The 19,670-nt window shown below is 49.9% G+C and overlaps 5 protein-coding genes across 5 annotated transcripts; 1 reads left to right on the top strand and 4 right to left on the bottom strand.

Moving 5' to 3' along the window:
• Positions 1–920: 920 nt before the first annotated feature.
• N7462_008422 (SMP-30/gluconolactonase/LRE family protein) lies at positions 921–2,799 on the bottom strand (the record flags this gene model as incomplete). Its single annotated transcript, XM_057080137.1, has 4 exons — positions 921–1,650; positions 1,753–1,905; positions 2,082–2,242; positions 2,767–2,799. The coding sequence occupies 4 exons, from the start codon at positions 2,797–2,799 to the stop codon at positions 921–923; spliced, it is 1,077 nt and encodes a 358-aa protein (XP_056930465.1).
• A 4,344-nt stretch (positions 2,800–7,143) lies between these two features.
• N7462_008421 (P-loop containing nucleoside triphosphate hydrolase protein) lies at positions 7,144–10,782 on the bottom strand (the record flags this gene model as incomplete). Its single annotated transcript, XM_057080136.1, has 3 exons — positions 7,144–10,435; positions 10,486–10,636; positions 10,704–10,782. The coding sequence occupies 3 exons, from the start codon at positions 10,780–10,782 to the stop codon at positions 7,144–7,146; spliced, it is 3,522 nt and encodes a 1,173-aa protein (XP_056930464.1).
• A 2,644-nt stretch (positions 10,783–13,426) lies between these two features.
• N7462_008420 (uncharacterized protein) lies at positions 13,427–14,693 on the top strand (the record flags this gene model as incomplete). The annotated part of the gene is made up of 3 exons (XM_057080135.1): positions 13,427–13,732; positions 13,805–14,065; positions 14,118–14,693. The coding sequence occupies 3 exons, from the start codon at positions 13,427–13,429 to the stop codon at positions 14,691–14,693; spliced, it is 1,143 nt and encodes a 380-aa protein (XP_056930463.1).
• An 816-nt stretch (positions 14,694–15,509) lies between these two features.
• On the bottom strand, positions 15,510–16,562 carry N7462_008419 (uncharacterized protein; the record flags this gene model as incomplete). The annotated part of the gene is made up of 5 exons (XM_057080134.1): positions 15,510–15,700; positions 15,757–16,073; positions 16,148–16,254; positions 16,304–16,462; positions 16,521–16,562. 5 exons carry the CDS (start codon positions 16,560–16,562, stop codon positions 15,510–15,512), a joined length of 816 nt encoding a protein of 271 aa, XP_056930462.1.
• A 1,021-nt stretch (positions 16,563–17,583) lies between these two features.
• On the bottom strand, positions 17,584–19,247 carry N7462_008418 (aldehyde dehydrogenase family protein; the record flags this gene model as incomplete). Its single annotated transcript, XM_057080133.1, has 3 exons — positions 17,584–18,764; positions 18,845–19,044; positions 19,120–19,247. The coding sequence occupies 3 exons, from the start codon at positions 19,245–19,247 to the stop codon at positions 17,584–17,586; spliced, it is 1,509 nt and encodes a 502-aa protein (XP_056930461.1).
• Positions 19,248–19,670: the final 423 nt, after the last annotated feature.

Below are 19,670 nucleotides of genomic sequence, written 5' to 3'. Positions count from 1 at the left end.
TGGAGAGATCAGCCGATGACGGCATTGAGGCCTGATTTTGACGTGTTCGTCACTAAAGACCCTACTAACTCGACTGACCGTCCTCCTGTTTAAGTCCTATCACTTCGCTCCTGCACCCCATCCCTTACAGTCTACAGTATGTACTTGACCCACGACCTGCCAGCGTGCCGGTCCGCTATGTTCTGATCGCCCGTTTGGTGATCGACGACAATCCGGCCCCCCTCTCACCCCACTCGCCCAGTCAACCCCAGGATCTATTGAATCCTAGCGAATCCCGACGTCGTGGATAAATAGCTCCTTCGCTCTGCGCCTCCCAATTGTTACCTGCGTTAGCTGGGAGGCTGGGCTCGCATCCAGCTGCGTCCCTCTGTCTGTCGTACTTCGTATATCACTTGTTGAATGCCATTGCATGCCGTTGCATGCTTCTTAAACTTTGGTCGAGGGAAATGGTTACGGCGGATGTACGGTCGATCGTTTTTGCTCTTTCTTCTTCGCTGAAAAAGAGGGCTACATGTGAAGTATAGCAACTGGTGTGGAGTCACTTCCTCTATGCGCGGCAAATCGATCGCTCCGTATGGATTCTTCATTCTATCAATGCCTTTTTTTTTTGTTTTGTTTTTAACGATGCACCTTCCTGGTTGCCAGTACTTTTTCCATCTTGCCAAATGCTATTGAAAACAAGTCTCAATCAAAAAAACCAGGCTAAATGTCGCTCCCACTACAAAGTCGAGAGAGATCATGAAGGGCCCACCGCTATTCGAGGGGTCCAATTCTTCTATACGTCCCTCATCTCCGGATATGCCCACCATCGCTTTCCAATAGATCTCCCTCTGCCTCCCTTTTCTCTTCCCTCCTCTTCTCTTCTCTACACTATATCCACTAAATAGTCTACACTCTGCACTCCCCCCTCCTCTCCCCGCCTACTCAAACCGAAATTCGTGCTTCGGCAGACCCCTCACCCCAACATCCACTCGAAACACACATCCCCCCATCTTCACCGACTCCCCTCCCTCCTCAACGTTCCTTCCATCCGCCGCACTCGTAATCCACAACTCCGTCCCCACAAAAGCCACGCACGTCGGATTCTTCGTCGGCACCTCCACAACCCCAGTTACCTCACCCTTCGGAGACACCCGTAGAATTCGGCTGCCCCCGTATATCGCACTCCACAGATTTCCCGCCTCATCGACGGCCAGCCCGTCCGGCTCCAAGCCCTCGCCCACGTTCACCAGCACTCGCCGCCGTGAAAGCATCCCTGTCGCCGCGTCGAAGTCGAACGCGAAGATGCAGTGCGTCGCCGAGTCCGTCCAGTACATGGTCGCCTCGTCCGGACTCCAACCGATCCCGTTCGGGATCGTCGCGTGCGGCACCACCGCGTGCAGGTTGAGGTCGGGGTCCAGTCGGAAGAGCGTGCCTTCTGCGCGCGGCGCTTGAACCTTCGGGTCGTTCATGGTCCCGGCCCAGAAGCGACCGTGACTGTCGACGGCGCCGTCGTTGAAGCGCATGCTATTGGAAGGGAAGGGGGGCCGGGTTAGTGAAAGCATGGTCCAATTATGGCAGAGAGAGAAGGGGGGGGGGGGGGTTGGGGTTGCATAAGTATAAAGTGTAATTGTAAGGTCGAGGGCCACATCGTCGCCCTTGGGGGGTGTTCTTGTGGCCCAGTCATTCTGAGCTCAAAATGAGGCGCAGAGGGGGAGGTGGAGTGGGGTTGGAATGGACGAGAGACGAGACACAGGATGCGGCAATACGTACAGATGCTTCATGCGGGTGCGGTCCGGGTGGTCGTCCCAGGCCTCGCGGATATACGACAGTCGTCCGGTCGTGCGGTTCAGCCGCGCGAATCCATGCTTGGCCCCGACAATCAGGTCATCCTGGTCGGTCTCGCCGGCGATGTTGGCGGTCACGCTAAAAGGAGCATGTCCGCTGTTAGCTTGGAGTTTTTATTTAAACAGGGCAACTGGGACTCGGGGGACTCCGGGGGGCTCCGGGATGGAGGAGAAGAGGAAGGAATAGAGAGAAAGGGAAGAGAAAGCAGAGAAAGAGTGAGAGAGGGAGGGAGATCTGCGGTGAAAGACGCTCACCCGATAGAATCCTCGGTTTCAATTACCCGTAGCGATTCAGGGCCGCGGGCCAGATCGAGACGGTATAGTTTGTGGTCCCAGATGTCGATGAAGCGGAACTCGTTGATGGCTGCATCGTGATAGGGGCCCTCGAGGAGAGTTCCGCCAATGGCGAGATAGGGCTGGAGAGACGTGTTAGTCTTTGATCTTGTTTCTGGGCTTGTCCTTGTTTTCTTTTCTTTTCTTTCTTTTCTTTTTTTTTCTGGAGCTCCTTTTTTTTTTCTCGGGCTTCTATATTATGATTGGATGTGAGTGTGGCCTTTTTCGGTTGCTCTCACCGTGCAGCAGGGAGCGCAATTAGTGGATTCAAACCTTGACCGACAGAAAGGCCCCAAGGTCCCAAAAGCAATGCCAACGAAAAATAGGGGAAATTCATAAAAGCAAAAAAAAAAGTGAGAAGCCAGCAAATGATCAGCCAGGATGCACGCAAAACTAGGAAACATGCCGGGATGCGGCCCGCAACGAAATCAATTTTAAATCAAATCAAATCACATCAAACCAAAGCCAGAGTTCAAGTCAAAGGTCCAATTGAATGGACGACCAGGGCTTTACATCTGAAGCCCGAACCCCCAGCCCCAAGAACCGAAGAGAAAAGAGGACACGAACCCCTCAGGAAAAAGAAAGGGAAGGAAAATACGGAGCTAACCTCATGAATTGTCCACTTCTGAATTTCAGACATGCCGATCCTGCTGTAATAGAGTCGGGCGTTGGATTTTAGCTCGGGTCTATGTTTTGCTTAGTTCGGAGAGGGAAAAGAAATGATGTCGAGGATCCGTCCGAGACACCGCTCTTTTAGGAGGGGAAACCACCGTGGGGGGCGTTCGGGGATTCGGGGATTCGGAAGATGGGGGAGACATGGGGGTACATGGGGGAAACAGGGCAGCCACCTTGACTACTCACTCCGCGAGAGAGAGAGACGGGAATGGAGCGAAGAACAGACGGATTTTGTACAGAATATGTACCAGGTTTGTACAGAGGCCTCCGTACTCTAGATGGAGGGCCAGGACGACGTCCCAGCCGGACTCGAAGCAGTCCAAGGCGGTCAATCATCGAGGCCGCCAAGCCTTCTCCCCCGACCCCCACACGGTGGAGTCGGACTGCCATCATCGTCCGATGCAGATCCAGCTCGAACATGATCAATACGGGCGGGCGAGACCGGCGGGATTGGCGGACGACCACGAAGAGGGAGGGAGGACCGACTCGCAAGGCCGAATCAGAACGGTCGACCAGTTAAGAAGGGATATGAAGCCAGCTCTCCCGTCCCATTGGCTTCAGGCCTCCTCCCCCGTCATGATATGCTCATTCTCACGGCAGACCAGATCCCCCCGATGCTCCACTAGATGCAGCTGGTGGCTAGCGCACAGCAGCAAGTCTCCGAGATCTCCCCTGCGAGATTTTGATGTCTGTACGAGAATCACCCATCACCCATGGAAACTCTAGGAACTCTAGGAACCACGGGAACTGTAGGACGGGAAGGACGGGAGCCGTGGACGCTGAGGCAGCACCCGAGGAGAACCTGGCATTGAGATAGACGCTCTTTCGTATAGAAATTTGACCCCGACCTCAAACTGACACGGAACCGTGGCAAGAGACCGCTGTTACTCTCCTCCAGCGGAACAACAGAGTCTTTCCCAAACCAGCCCAAGCGCCCACATGACCGACTCTGCATGCATCTGCAGCAGCTGCAAGAGATTCATGTACGGATGTGCTGGTCCCGGGCGCTAAACCATGTCGCCCCTATTTTCCTGCCTGACAAACAAACCCAACGACGAGGATTGGGCATAAAAGTACCCCCAGGCCAACCAATAAGAGAGACGCCAGTACATAGAGAAAATCCTGCGATTCGTGGCTCCCTTCCCCAGAAGGAGGAGAGCCCAGGGAGCCAGCCCAAAGCAGAATCGGACGTCTGCGCTCGCACACGTTCATGATCGTGCTGGACGGAGTCCTATAGATACCGGGGGCCGGTTTCTTGTGGGAATCCGCGCCTCGGGGTCAATGCTTGCGTGGTAGCTTGACCTGCGGGAAGAGAGTGCAGCCTTGAGGGTCTGTGGGGTTCTTCGAAATAATCGCTTGCAGTACGCAGAACTATTCATTGTCCATATACTGCATGTATACCTTATAATCCTTATACTCTATGGGGCAATCCTGCCGTGGGGATCTATATCCTCGGGATCCCCGTCTCTTCTTCGAGTACCCTCTCGTTCCTCCAAGTATATCCTTCCTCTCAATTTCCATCATCCAACGATGACATCCCCTTCCGCCTTCCTCGGCACTCGAACACGATCCCGTAAATCCCCGTCTCGTCCCCCTGATCACGACTGCTTCCCGTGGGGGGAATCACACCTCAATTTTAATTCCACCCTGCAGGACGTGTCTCACGTTGATAGCAGACCAGGGTCCGACTCCGGGAACACTATGGCCCACCGTCAATTGAACCGCCCATCAAACCTGCCAACAAATAAATTAATAAAAATGGAAAAATGGAGAAAAATGAATGAACCTCCCCCTTCTCCCCCAAAAAGCAAAGTCCAGAAAATAAAAGAAAAAGAAACCCCCATGAAATAGAGTATAGAGTGTAATCCATCGCGGTCCGGCCCACAAACCACAGACCCCAAACCTTGTCCCATGTCCACTTGTCGTTGCAGCCCTCCAGACCATCCATCATCCCGCCCCAAATATCACATACATCAAAGCCAATCACCACACCCCAAAACATCCCCCAAACTCCCGATATCCAGAACCACACGGGCCTCTCAATCTCTGCTGTCCTCTTCTGCTCGTCATCGAACACGCCCACCACCACTTCCACTTCCATATCTACATCCACACCCACATCCAGACCCCCTCCTTCCCTCCGCCGCCACCGCGCTGCGCCCTCGGAACCATCTCAACCCGCCCCAGAAAAGAAGAAAACCCCTTCTGCATTTCATCACCCACACCGACGGCTGATGCACTCGTGGCTCGAGTCTAGCTGCGTTGTTCATTAATTTTCTTTTTTCGGGTCGAGCTGTTCTTTTGTGGTTTTTGCGGGGCGAGGGCTAGCGTAAGGCTTGCATGCATGCATAGCCCGTTGGGGGGGGGGGAGAAGCCAGTATGCTCTTGTCTTCGCCCGGGCCGCCTTAATCCCGGACGGGGACGGAAAAGAGCACTAGAGACCGAGACTGTAGGGAGTTTGAGGAGCGTGCACGGGGCGTGTGGTAGATAGGAGAGATCAGTCGCTCGATCGTTCGAGGGGACAGATGTCGCGCGGGGCGTGCGATGGGTCTAAGTCCTAGGGCTCTGGCCAAGATACGGGGTCTGAGCAAAGGTCCTAGTCTTGGGTTTACGGGTGCTGGTGAAATCAACGGTATGCTGAGTTTGTACATGGACAGTTCCTGGGAGTCGTGAGAGGCATTTTTTTTTCTTTCTTTCCGTTGGGCATCGACTGCGAAAGGGGAAATGTTCCTTTTTTTGGGTAGGGACCATGGAGTATAAAGGAGATTGAGGGACCTATCATCTGTCACTGTGGTGGAAGTGGGGGTGAAGATCGAAGTGATCGGCTTGGGACTCCACTGATTGACACCACAGGATGGAGAGAGAGAAATACCTATAGATATATATGCATATGTATCGGGTAATTTCTGACAACGCTTGGTATTCTCTTTCCGTTTTGGATACTTTCTGCGGTTCATTGTGTCACAATGAAGCCTACTAGATGGTCACCCGATCGATTACACTATATGTTCCCGGTAGCCTTTTGTCTACTGACTCCACAATGGGCGCCTTGGAAAAATATTAGTCTTAGGACATCTACACGAGAATACTCTAGTACAGAATAGCTTGCACTGAGTAAAATCCCGTTAGAGTAAGATTGTTCACATTGTGAGGACAATGTCTACCTTTCTTACTTTTGAACGCTCAAATAATAATCCCTAACTGGTAATCACTCTCTCATTTGGGCCAAGAATTTCGGTCCAAGAACAATGCTCCTAGTCATCTGAAGGCCCCTAGCCTTGTCTGCTCTGCTGTAGCTATCTTTCTCTTATTCGCTTATAATCATCTGGGTTCCTAGGCACTCGAACTATTTTGCTCTTCCTAAAGTTTGTTAAAAAAAAATGGGTGATAAAAACGATATAAAGCTAAGGTCTACTACCCTCAAAGTCATAGATCAGACCTACTACTCCGACCAATAATCAGACTAAGTCAAAAACTATACGTCATAATGATATATCGTGCTTCTTCGGATATTTCTACAAGGGTTTAATAAATGTTACGGTGGTACTCGTAGGCTAGCGGCCTGTTGGTCAGGTAAAAAAAGGACTAAATAGCAATGTTGAATCTTTAGAGAATCACGGAATAATAATAGGGGTGTAATATTCAAATAACTGAATCTTGAAGAGGTTCCGTCCGAAGGAAATGGGGGGTTTCCTTCTATATTAATCTTGACTTAATTCTTATAACATTCACCAAATGCATGAAGATAAATGAGACCTGATCTCGCCACGTTTACGACTTTTATCTGTGGTATCCGATGGTCGTGTGCGTCATGTCATGCATACAATTCGCATCTGAAGTTGACCCGAATAACATTTCAGTATTATAGATTCGGTTGTTCCATATAACCTATGCCAAGAACTATGTATGGACACTTCACAACAATGAAGATCCGTCAAGACCACAGGCTATCCATATACGTTGACGAAATTGCTGCTTGTTTCACTGTTTCAGGCTATGTGCCACTCGTTAGAATAAATTTGTATGGTATCCTTTATTCAATCTCGCCTTCCAAGAATATCTAACCCCTGTTCAATAAATAAACAAAGCTCACGGCTAGGAGTAACAAGGAAATGAGAGTTTGTAGCCTCGACAGACGGCTAATAGAAGAAACTCTAGTTGTAGCTTCCGTACACGCGGCATGGGCCTCTTCCTTCAGTGGTAGTTCAATTTCAAGACCAGCAGGTTTGACGAATGAGGTTTCACCTGTACTTTGCCACTTTTTCCAGGTCGCCATCGATGATAAAGTGGACGGATGACTAGGGCCTAATTATTGGCGGCGAAATTCAGCACAATTGGCAATCATTTCCAAGGCAGCTTCATTTCTGCCTAAAGATCTCAAGGTGAATGCCAGGTTAGCCATGCTAGTCAGAGTATCAGGATGCTCTAGCCCAAGCACCCGCTTACGAGTCTGCATCACCTGCACCTGGAGCTCTTCGGCTTCCTTCCATCGCCCCTGTTTCCAGTAGGTTGATGCCAGGTTAGCCATGCTAGTCAGAGTATCAGGATGCTCTAGCCTAAGCACCCGCTTACTTGTCTGCATCACCTGCACCTCAAGCTCTTCGGCTTCCTTCCATCGCCCCTGATTGCAGTAGGTTGATGCCAGGTTAGCCATGCTAGTCAGAGTATGAGGATGCTCTAGCCCAAGCACCCGCTTGCGAGTCTGCATCACCTGCACCTCAAGCTCTTCGGCTTCCTTCCATCGCCCCTGATTGCAGTAGGTTGATGCCAGGTTAGCCATGCTAGTCAGAGTATGAGGATGCTCTAGCCCAAGCACCCGCTTGCGAGTCTGCATTACCTGCACCTCAAGCTCTTCGGCTTCCTTCCATCGCCCCTGATTCCAGTAGGTTGATGCCAGGTTAGCCATGCTAGTCAGAGTATCAGGATGCTCTAGCCTAAGCACCCGCTTACTTGTCTGCATCACCTGCACCTCAAGCTCTTCGGCTTCCTTCCATCGCCCCTGATTGCAGTAGGTTGATGCCAGGTTAGCTATGCTAGTCAGAGTATGAGGATGCTCTAGCCCAAGCACCCGCTTACTTGTCTGCATCACCTGCACCTCAAGCTCTTCGGCTTCCTTCCATCGCCCCTGATTCCGGTAGGTTGATGCCAGGTTAGCTATGTTAGTCAGAGTATAAGGATGCTCTGGCCTAAGCACCCGCTTGTGAGTCTGCATCACCTGCACCTGGAGCTCTTCGGCTTCCTTCCATCGCCCCTGATTGCAGTAGGTTGATGCTAGGTTAGCCATGCTAGTCAGAGTATGAGGATGCTCTAGCCCAAGCACCCGCTTACTTGTCTGCATCACCTGCACCTCAAGCTCTTCGGCTTCCTTCCATCGCCCCTGATTCCAGTAGGTTGATGCCAGGTTAGCCATGCTAGTCAGAGTATGAGGATGCTCTAGCCCAAGCACCCGCTTACTTGTCTGCATCACCTGCACCTCAAGCTCTTCGGCTTCCTTCCATCGCCCCTGATTCCGGTAGGTTGATGCTAGGTTAGCCATGCTAGTCAGAGTATCAGGATGCTCTGGCCTAAGCACCCGCTTGCGAGTCTGCATTACCTGCACCTCGAGCTCTTCGGCTTCCTTCCATCGCCCCTGATTCCAGTAGGTTGATGCCAGGTTAGCCATGCTAGTCAGAGTATCAGGATGCTCTGGCCTAAGCACCCGCTTGCGAGTCTGCATTACCTGCACCTCAAGCTCTTCGGCTTCCTTCCATCGCCCCTGATTCCAGTAGGTTGATGCCAGGTTAGCCATGCTAGTCAGAGTATCAGGATGCTCTGGCCCAAGTACCCGCTTGCGAGTCTGCATCACCTGCACCTGGAGCTCTTCGGCTTCTTTCCACCGCCCCTGATTCCAGTAGGTTGATGCTAGATTAGCTATGTTGGTCAGAGTATGAGGATGCTCAAGCCCAAGCACCCGCTTACGAGTCTGCATCACCTGCACCTGGAGCTCTTCGGCTTCCTTCCATCGCCCCTGTTTCCAGTAGGTTGATGCCAGGTTAGCCATGCTAGTCAGAGTATCAGGATGCTCTAGCCCAAGCACCCGCTTGTGAGTCTGCATCACCTGCACCTGGAGCTCTTCGGCTTCTTTCCACCGCCCCTGATTCCAGTAGGTTGATGCTAGATTGGCTATGCTGGTCAGAGTATCAGGATGCTCTAGCCCAAGCACCCGCTTACTTGTCTGCATCACCTGCACCTGGAGCTCTTCGGCTTCCTTCCATTCCCCACTCAAACTATACGCTAACCCAAGCATATTGGAACTACTCAACGTCTTCTCATTCTCCACACCAAATAACTCTGTCTTCGCTTCCATTGCCCTCTTTGCCAATTTCTGACCATCGACGAAATTTCCTTTTGTCAATGCGAATGATGCCGCTTCGTGAAGTAGTGATGCCCACTCTTCCATTGAGGCTTCCCGGATTGGTTGCTGCATAATTGCGCACTGCACATGAGGAAATACTATTTGACATTCCTTCCAGTTCTCAAACGTTCCTTTAGGGAAATTTTGGAAGAGCCTTCGGATATAGAGTTCTTTCCAGTGCTCTAAGTTGTCTTGAGCTTTAAGCCATTTCTGCATCCCTAGTTGGACTAATCGATGCATCTCAAATGTCGATTGATCTGAGGTAACAGATATCAATGAATAGTCCCTTAGCAATAATATATCGTTCTCAAACTTGTCGACGTCACTGGATACGCTTTGACTATCCTCTGTGTCACTTGGATTGTTTTCTTCGTCTGTCTCTTTTGTAGCTTTGCCTTCTCGTAGGAGACCGTCAGGGATCCCTTGCCTATCAAAGAAGCTCATAAGAGATAAGAGGCCTGCCGCCGATGGGCTTCTTTCACGAATGTCTTCAAATGAGATCTGCCAGGTAACAAGAATAGCACTTTTAGCCTCTGAGTCTCTGCGAAGCTGGCCCGCTTCATATTCAAGAAGATCGATCTTCTGGCGATCACTCTTCTGAAATCTTTCCAAATATTGTGTGACTGACTCTCGTGGAGCTTTTTGCTTAATGAAGGCCGCCGCCTGCACAATCGCAAGCGGCATAAACTCTAGAGCTGTAACTAGTTGAACACTCACGGAGTGGTCAGATTGTGCTCCGACCTTCTTTTCAAAGAGCGAGATAGCGTGGGGTTCGTCCATAGGTTCAACCGGAATGATTTCATAGTCTTCGACGGTTCTCAAAGCCACCTTTCTACTTCGACTTGTTATCACAACACAGCCCATCGATCCCTGACAAAGATAAGACCAGATCGATCGTTCAGACACATCGCTGTGATCATTGGCCAAGCTAGACGGCGTTGAAGGTATCGCATGGAGAAAGTCATCATCGTCGAGATTATCTAGGACGAGTAACCAGTTTCCAGTCTTCGCGTCATTTAGCCAATCGTGAAGGAGCTTAAAAATATTTGCTTTGGGATTCTGCCGACCTGGTATCTTGGCTCGGTCGGCAATCTCCCGACAACTCTGCTCGAAGCGAGTTGCATTGCTCGCATGGATCCAGAGAACCCACGTTGTAGGCGATTGATCTCGAACTCGATAACAATATTCGATGGCAAGTTGCGACTTTCTTATCCACAATTAGTAATATAAAGCTCGCTAACTGTTCTGTGAACTCACCCTACACCGCCCAGGCCGACAAAGGCGACCCGTACGCCCTCAGTAGAGTCTTTCTTTTGTGGCAAATCGAGCAATTTTCCACGATCAACAAAATCTGGGTCCCGACGGAATGGAACAGTCGAGAGAGGGGGCGGTGGGGTATCCGGTCGCTCTGGGCCAAAAGGCGGCGCGATTAGTATCAGGCCTGGTTACGCGGAGTCGTGCCTTGTGAAACTTACCTGGTGGCAGATGGATCGTTCCGTTATTGTTTCCCACCTGGTACCCGGAGTTGATGCCGCTGAACAATATGGAAGACATGGTTGTATTCGTAATGCTCCTTGAGTGATCTTTTTGGGGAGATCAAAAGTTCTAACACTCGAAAGTAGAAGATTTTCCATCCTCAGCCTCACTATCATGTGACCTAGGCGCTTAGCTTGATGAGGGGTTCAATTCTATCTCTGGAACAGGGCCTGGATGGCTTCTTTGCTGCAGCTATTCAATCGCAGAAAATGGATCGCACATATACCTTACTAGAACAGTAGATTTGGGCGGACCTGTAGGTCTTTGGTGAGCCTCTTAGCACCGTGGAAACGGTGGGCGGAGTTACGTAGAAGCACGATCCCCTGGTTTGAATCCAAGGCACAAGTGGTGCCTTAATATAGATTGCTTCGGTCGGGGTATGACAGCCATCAATATGATATATTACGATCGTTTAACCTATGGCCTAGGGATAATATATGATAGAATGAACGCTGTATATTCAAAATCACAATTCGTGTTCCGATCTTCGGAAGTTCCATGTATAGACCCAGAATTGATAAGTTGGTCTGATATCGCTTCTAACTGACATTAGAGACAAGTAGCGGAAACATCTTTCGTTGCTGGACAGAGTCGTGGAAAATGTTTTGTTTGTTGAGGATTGGGAGTTCAATTGGGGAGCACATGCCGCGTAAGTTCTCGGATAATGGTGCGAAATTTAAGGATATTGGTAACGTGCGATGGTGTTATGTGGAAAGATGATCCTTTATTCCTCAGAATGAGGTCATTTAAAGCTAAGTCTATGATATAATCAGGCGGTGATGGTAACATCTGCCTCCTTAGGGAAAGCCAGCGTCTCGCTGGAGGATAAACTATATGTGGTTGATAAGCTAGCATGAATGGGGAAACACCGGGAAAGCGTGGGTAACAAAAGAGGCGGGTAACAAAATTAGAATAAATGACGCTCCCTGCAGTAATCTTCAAACTCTTCCGGAGTCAGGTTTCGAACTTCGTCACCGCTGTCGTCAGCGCTGTCGGTAGTCCGAGGTGCCGGTGTCGTGGGCTGTCCGCTAGGGCTTGCTGCGATGGTGGGGACGGATGCAGTTTCGACAGGCTCAGGACTTGTTATAGCGGTTAGTGACAGAACTGTTTTAGGGGCGAATATGCTAGGAATGGAACGATAACGCACTATTTACGTTAACTAGTTAGTAGAATATAATAGTAGCTTTGTATAATAAATTCTCTACGATCTTCTATAATTTTTTGAATTTCTAATGATATACTATATGTATATAGTGTGATTCATGAGCAAAATGCTGGACGTTAGGGTGCTATTTGCAGGATAGCAACCTGTTGGTCAGGTAAGGGGAAATAAATACAGTATTGAATCGTTATTGAATCGGAGAAGAATAGTAAAGTTGTATTATTCCAATAACTGAATCGTGAAGAGATTGAGTTTGAAAGAAAGGGGGGATTCTCTTTCTATAACTTTAATATCGTTATTCTGCTATTTGCCGAAGGTATGACGATCAAGGAGTCCGATTCCAACTTATTGTTCCTTGTGGACCTTATCGTCATGCATACGATTCGTATCCGAAGTTGGCCTGAATAACATCAAGTATTATACATTTGGTTGTTCCATAAGACTAGATATATAGAAATCAGATATCAAAATCACCGAAACTGGATTAGCCTCGCCCTGTCCGCTCAGGATAGATACAGATAGGTTATTTAATTTTCAAAGAGTCATAAAAGATCCCAGAAAATTTACTGGACATCCGCGAAAAGGCATATTCAAATAGGATTTATAGGGAGTTCTACTAGGCGCTGAAGCCTTATTTTTCACCAGGTTTGGAATTAATGATAAAAGTGCGCATAAAACGCATGTTTTCAATGGTGATGTTGGGGATCCACTTTGGCTCATCTACGGTATTTGATTGGTCAAATATGGGCTTGTAACTTGGCCCCCATCAGCCCCCGTTGACCCCCGTATACAGACAAAGCACCCATCACAATCAGCAAGAGGGTCATGAATCATCGTCCCGAGCCTCATATCCCCTGGGTGGCCGCGACAAGTTGTCTGAATTCATGTGATATTCGCTCGCTGATATTATCTCGTTGATCTACTTTCGCTCACGCTAAGAGCTATATAGTCTATTCATGAGAAATAACATGGCGAATAGAAGCTGTGGGACGTGTAGGGGTATGGATTCCACCCCGAAATCGACCTCTTTGAAGTTCAGCATATGAAATTACTGACGTTCGCTCTTAGATCGCCGGATTCTCTGCGATCGAGCTTTCCCGGTGTGCTCGCAGTGCTCCCAATCTAACCGTACCTGCAAAGGCTACGGCGTTCGTTTGTCGTGGCCGAAGACAAATGATAAGCGACGTGCCATCGTGGCACACTCATCGCTGCAGCAGAGGGGCACGACGCGCCGTTTCGCTAATGCACGACTTGTCAATATATCCACCTGGGACATTGAGATGCACTACCATCTCTCAGGTAAAGCAACTAATAGTAATGTCTTCCTAAGCATGGAGTTGATACGACCAATAAGAAAACAAGGATATTGATGAATTATAGAGTACCACCGGCTGACACTACGATCGCCGATGCCATGGAATCCATTCAAACTGGATGTTGCGGAAAAATGTTTATTTCAATACTGTCAGCGAGACATAACCCTTTTACAGAGAATTATCGATGGAATTGACCAGTATTGCAGTCCAATGTACCGCATCCTGCTCGCTGACAACCTTTGGCCATGATCCGACGGATGTGGGCAACATGCTTATCCGCATAGCTCTTGTCAATAACACTCCTTCTGCCGCAGCAGTGCTGCGCTCTTTGCTTGCTTTATCCTCATTGCACCGCTCTGGCCTGCAGTCACAGGCCGCCGAGCTCAAGATCGGTGCCCTGAAAGCCCTTGGTGCCGCATTAAATGGTGAGATCGGCAAGATGGAAAAAGTCCAGCATATTGCGGCCGGGATGCTCTTATGCTCATTTGAGGTTAGTTTTGGTCAATTCAACTCCCTGATGAAAATGACTTCAAAAAGTTCACTGACATAGCCGTCAACCTAGATTCATGAGGCCTCATGCACCTCTGGCCAATGGCGGTCGTACATTATCGGCGTCAAAAGCGTCATCAAAACCTTCCCTTTCGACACATTCAAAAGGAACAGCGACTACAGTGCCTTGCTGGACTGGGTTTACTACCATGATGTGTTGTCTCATTTCAGTCTCACACATTGGCACCAACCGCTAATTGAGGTGCCTTTTGTGGACAGAGATGAGTCGGTAGAGATCCCATCGTCGCTGGGAGATACTGATCTATGTATGGAGGTTGGTACAATCATCCTGCATTTTACAGGGGTGAGATGACTAAGTGTAATAGACCACATACCCAACCCAATCGCCCTTCACCACAATTCTGAAGCTTTTGGCCGAGGTCTGCGATCTAGCCACAAAAAAACCGCCTCCTAAATCCCAATCCAAAGCATACGATGGTTTCAAAAGCTATCTCCAAATCATCGCATGGAGGATCCAATCTATCTCAATCTCGGACGATACAATCGAAGGAAGCTCAAGCATGGCAACGCTCGTTGAATTATTCCAATTGGCCACGCTAGTATACCTCAGCCGAACCTCTGGAAACATCCTTGAGCCGGCTGCAGAAACTCAACAACGGATTGAACGAGCCTTCAGTATCTTTTCCCAGCTCAATTCTTGTGAACGTCAATTTCCGTTGCTTATATTGGGTTGCGAAGCGCGAACCGAAGTGGAAAGGCGTACGGTCCTCGATGTACTTTCTAGGACGGAGAAGGGGGCTTCATCACGCTCCCTATTTTTGACCAGGAGGCTGATCCAGGCTATCTGGGTTCAAGACGACCTCTCCCAAGGCCAGATTAACTATACCGAAAAGCTCAGTGCCATCTTGAGCTGTTGCACTATTTTGCCCACTTTTGTCTAACTGAGAGGAACGCCACTTTGGTTCTGTTCCGCTGAAAGGGATATGGGACAGACGATATCTCTGTTTCATAATTTTGGAACTGGCATCTGGCGATTGAGTATATAGTGGAATGTTTATTGAAGTTACCACGGACAAAAGTTTGTTAGCTTATCATACTCTTCTCTTAAGAAATGGAACATTATCTTTACCACTATCCAGCATCCTGCTTGCACTACGCCTGCACAGATTGCATGCTCTTAAGAAGAGATAGGATCCTGATAACCTATTCCGGCTCTATGATTCCCTTGTATAGCAAGAGAGTCACCATGGACATCATGTTGGAGAATACGATACGTGCTTTGGGCTTCAGGAACCTACTTATTGTTCACTTCTCTTTTTTAGTTTCTCTGATTGAATTGTATAAGTATAAATCAATACTCTTAGGTAGCCGAAGTTAAGAACATGATTTATCAACTCTTTATCTCAGTTATATTCTAAATCGTCTCCTTCTTCCCTTACTCTGAGCTGGAAGATATCATAAATATCCACAATGACAGCTCCTCAAACCCCCTCTGTTTCTATTATGTTTCCTTGGTCACAATTTTACATATCCAACTTGTGCAAAACACATAGAAACATATCCGATGGAGCAATAATTTTTCATTCACGATGGTGGGCAAGGAACAGTCTATCGCGTTCTAATCGTTCTCGTAATGAGATGAAAATCCATCTATTACTCGAAAATTGAGCAAAGATAACATCCCAGCCATGAATAACACACCTCAAGGTATATATTCAATTATGAGCTTCAAGGAAAAAGAGTCTTGGAAAAGATTCCTACAGCCACTGTTGGTTGCCGTAGTGCGATACAAAGGAGCCGCCATCGCCGCCACTGACGCTAGCATTGTTCATGACCGAGATCACATCCTTCACTGCAGCCTCTGGCGGACTCGGACCTTTGAAGTTGGGTGCATACTGGGCGAATGCACCCAGCATTCCTTGCAAGCCCTTCATTTGCTCTGCCGTTACTAAAAGGAGATCAGATTACTGTATCAAACAAGAAGGTGAACAAATCCAAGCCTACCGTCGGCAAAGTGGCCCGTATCAACCATCCCGGGACAAATGCTCATGAAAAGGACACCATCTTTGGCATACTGCGCGCTGAACTTGGCCACGGCAGTGTTCAGACCCGCCTTGCTGATGGCGTAGAGAGACGCGACCTCGATTCCTAACTTCGGAATAGCATCGAGGGCGGCCTGACCACTGGAGATGGCGATAACTTTCTTGGCTTCTCCTTTCAAGATCAGGGGTGTGAACAAGTTGAACAAGTGAATGTTGCTGACCACATTAACTTTAAAACACTGGGTAAGGTCATTTTCGAGGGCTTCGGGCTGCTGTCCCCTGTTTTAACCAAATTCACTTTGTCAGTGACCGCCAAATTGAGAACCCAATAATTCAAGCCCGGTGGGACCTACAGAACCCCGATTGGATCGTAAGCATCGAAGCGGGACACCAGCCCGGCGTTGGCGATCAGATAATCGAGCCCCCCACCAGTGATCGTTGCAGTCTCGGCGGCCGCGGCCTACAAGTATACGTCAATAGATTTCTTCTGTAAATTTCAGATTTCTTACCTTCAAAGCAGCATAATCGGTGATGTCGGCCTGCACAATATGGATGTTGCTACGTTCCGGCAATTCTTCCTTCACCTTCTCTTCAGTTTGAGCCTTGTTGCGAACAATACCGATCACGGTTTTGTTCGAATCACTAGACAGCTGGCGAAGGAACTCCCACTGATTTGGTTGATGGATGTTAGTCTTCATCCGGTCGGTGTTTAGGAGCAAAACTCACCCCAAGACCCCTAGAGGCCCCAGTAATAACATAGGACGGCATTTCGAACAAAGGTAAAGAGGGGAGTAGATGTCCTGTAAACTACCTTGACAATAGGAAGACTGGGAAAATTATGAACGTAGATGCTGAATTTTGCTAGACAAGGGGATGAGGAGATGGACCTATATATGGGACCTCATCCATTTAGATCGAAAGTCATGAACGAGGGATTTCGCGGACACATTGCTAACTTCAGATCAATCTCAAAACCATGATGCTGATTCATGATTGCTCTCTTCGCGAATACTTGACATTTTTTGAGTTGCCGTGCGGGTCTGCAGGCCGGGAATTCAGCGGAGGAATAGTTGCACCGATAAAAGGGCTGTACTCCACGGGGCGATTCTCTATGGTAAATTTTGATTGGAAACTGCAATCCCTGTAAAAGAAGATCAAGCTCAAGCCTGGTTGGCTCGGAGAGTTTCATTCTTTCTAAGCTTTCGCGAATAGATGCCTTCTCACTGACGCCAAGGCCTCAACATACCGCGTAATTCACGGCTTCCTTAATGACGGATAGACCGGCCGTCTCCTCGGAGATACCGGTTTCGCGGATCTAAGCCCGTGCGTCGAGTAAGTTATTGGGGCACAGCAATGAACCTATCAGCCCGGAAGGGCGATACGCTATAGAACACGCCTTTACAGCCATCCTCAAAACAGGGGCACCTTTGCAAAGGACCTCCCAAGCGCTTCATCAGCACCTATTCCACCCCGTTTACTGACCTTCTTTGTCGAGAAGACTGAATAACACCACCAAAACAAGGTGGTGAAAGGAAAGTTCATCGACCGGATATCATATCTTCATCCCACGTTCAATTTATTATATGGTTGGTTTCACCGTGGAGTCGAAAGAATACCGAGGCCATTCGTTTTCGAGAAACTATAAACATGATAAATTTGGGCTAGTCATCAAAACATAAATATCATTGAGTTACAAGTGGATTCCAAAATACATGCCCCCACAACCGGGTGCATCCGCGAACATCAAAAATCCTGTCATTTCCTCTCTTTGCTTTTCGTTGCTTGTCGTTTACAGACGGCTGCCCATGTTGACGTGGACGGCCTTGACCTGCGAGTACGCCTCGAGACCAGCCTCGCCCAGCTCGCGGCCAATACCGCTCTGCTTGACGCCACCAAATGGCACACGGAAGTCACTGTCGTTGCTGCTGTTAATCCAGACCATTCCGGCCTCGATTTCCGACGCAACCCGGTGCGCGCGCTCGATATCACGGGTGAACAGGGCAGCGCCCAGACCGTAGGTGGTGTCGTTGGCACGGGTGACGGCTTCATCCTCGGTGGTAAAGCTGGCGATCACGACGAAGGGGCCGAAAACCTCCTCGCGGTAGATCCGCATGTTGTCCTTGACATTGGTGAAAATAGTCGGGGCGATGAAGAAGCCCTTGCCATCCCCGACGTTCTTGTACGGCTCGCCACCAGCGGCCAGGGTCGCGCCCTCGGACTTGCCAGCCTCGATGTACGACAGAACCCGGTCATACTGCGCCTTGGTAACCTGCGGGCCCTGGAAGGTATCGTCGTGGAACGGATCGCCGACCTTGCTGGTGCTGGCCACAACCTCCTTGAACAGAGACACGAACTTATCGTACACGGAGTCGTGCACCAGAATGCGCGAGGTGGAGGTGCACACTTGACCCTGGTTGTACATGATGCCGATGTGGGCCCATTTGGCGGCCTGCTCAAGGTCGGCATCCTCGAACACCAACAGCGGCGACTTACCGCCAGTCTCGAGAGTCACGTTCTTCAGGCTGCCTGCGGCCATCTTCATGATCTCACGACCGGTGAGGGTCGATCCGGTGAAAGCCACCTTGTCGACAAGGGGATGCTGCACCAGCGCGGCACCAGCCACGCGACCATGGCCGTTGATAATGTTGATCACACCAGGAGGGAAGCCGGCCTCCTTGATCAGGGTGGCAAGGTAGAGGATGCTCAGCGGAGTCTGCTCGGCAGCCTTCATGACAATGGTGTTGCCGCACGCCAGCGCAGGGCCGAGTTTCCAGGCGGCCATAGCCAGGGGGAAGTTCCAGGGAATAATCTGGCCAACCACACCAATGGGCTGGCGCAGGGTATAGGCGAACTTCTGCGGAGTTGTGCCAATGGTCTGGCCGGTGACCTTATCGGCCCAGCCGGCATAGTATCGGAGGGTGTTGGTGACCTCACCGAGATCGTCGTTCAACGAGACCTGGTAAGGCTTGCCTGGATCCATTACGTCAGCCTCAGAGCCTCTTCTGTCTCTTCTCCTTTGCATTGCGCGGGGCATGCCGAAGGGACCATACCGTTATCCCAAGTCTCAATGGTGGCGAGGGTCTCCTTGTGCTGCTCAACCAGGTCGGCGAGCTTCAACATCAATTGACCGCGGTCTGTCGCGGGCAGGAGCTTCCAGGAAGGGTCCTTGAGGGCCTTGCGAGCCGCCTGCACCGCAATATCGACATCCTCCTCGCCGGCAGCGTGCACCGAGGCGATTTCGGTTTCGGTCCTGCAAGCCCGTTAGCTCGGAGGCTCGTGTCACCATTATGCAGCGCACGGCGATCGCGGCGATCATCAAACATACGAGGGGTTGATCGAAGCGATCTTCTCGCCGGACTTCGAAGCCACAAATTCATTGTTGATGAACAGGCCAATGGGCTGGGTGTAGGAGCGCCCGTTCGGGGCAGTCAACTGCACGGAGAGGTTCGACATGATGGCGGAGCGATGGAACGAGCGAGTTGACGTATGGAGGGCAATGCGAGACGAGGAGAGTGGGAAGAATGATAGAGAAGACAGACCGCACAGAGGCCGAGAAAAGAACAAGCTACACATTCCCCGACAGCAGGGAGAGAAGACGAGGGGTTTAAAGTCGAACTACGTCGAAGCTGGTGGGCGATAACGATAAGGCGTTCCCACTTGCCGTCGCATACACTTACTCTTCGTGGGCAACGGCTGGAAGCTGAAGGGTCGAATTGCTGCTTTCGGTGGGCCTGCGTCCGGTGGTTGGTCATGCCGTGCCTCCCCCTCCACTCGACTGAGGGACACTTCCGGCGACCGAGGCTAATTCTCCGCATTTCTCTGGATGGACCACTGGGAGGCCATGAATCATACTGGGAGTACCATCCCGAATGTCCC

This window comes from Penicillium macrosclerotiorum (assembly GCF_028827735.1).
Source record: "Penicillium macrosclerotiorum strain IBT 26536 chromosome Unknown utg000008l_segment0_segment0, whole genome shotgun sequence".
Classification (NCBI taxonomy): Eukaryota; Fungi; Ascomycota; class Eurotiomycetes; order Eurotiales; family Aspergillaceae; genus Penicillium; species Penicillium macrosclerotiorum.
The sequence above is the reverse complement of the archived record's forward strand: the minus strand, read 5'-3'. Positions and strand labels throughout refer to the sequence as shown.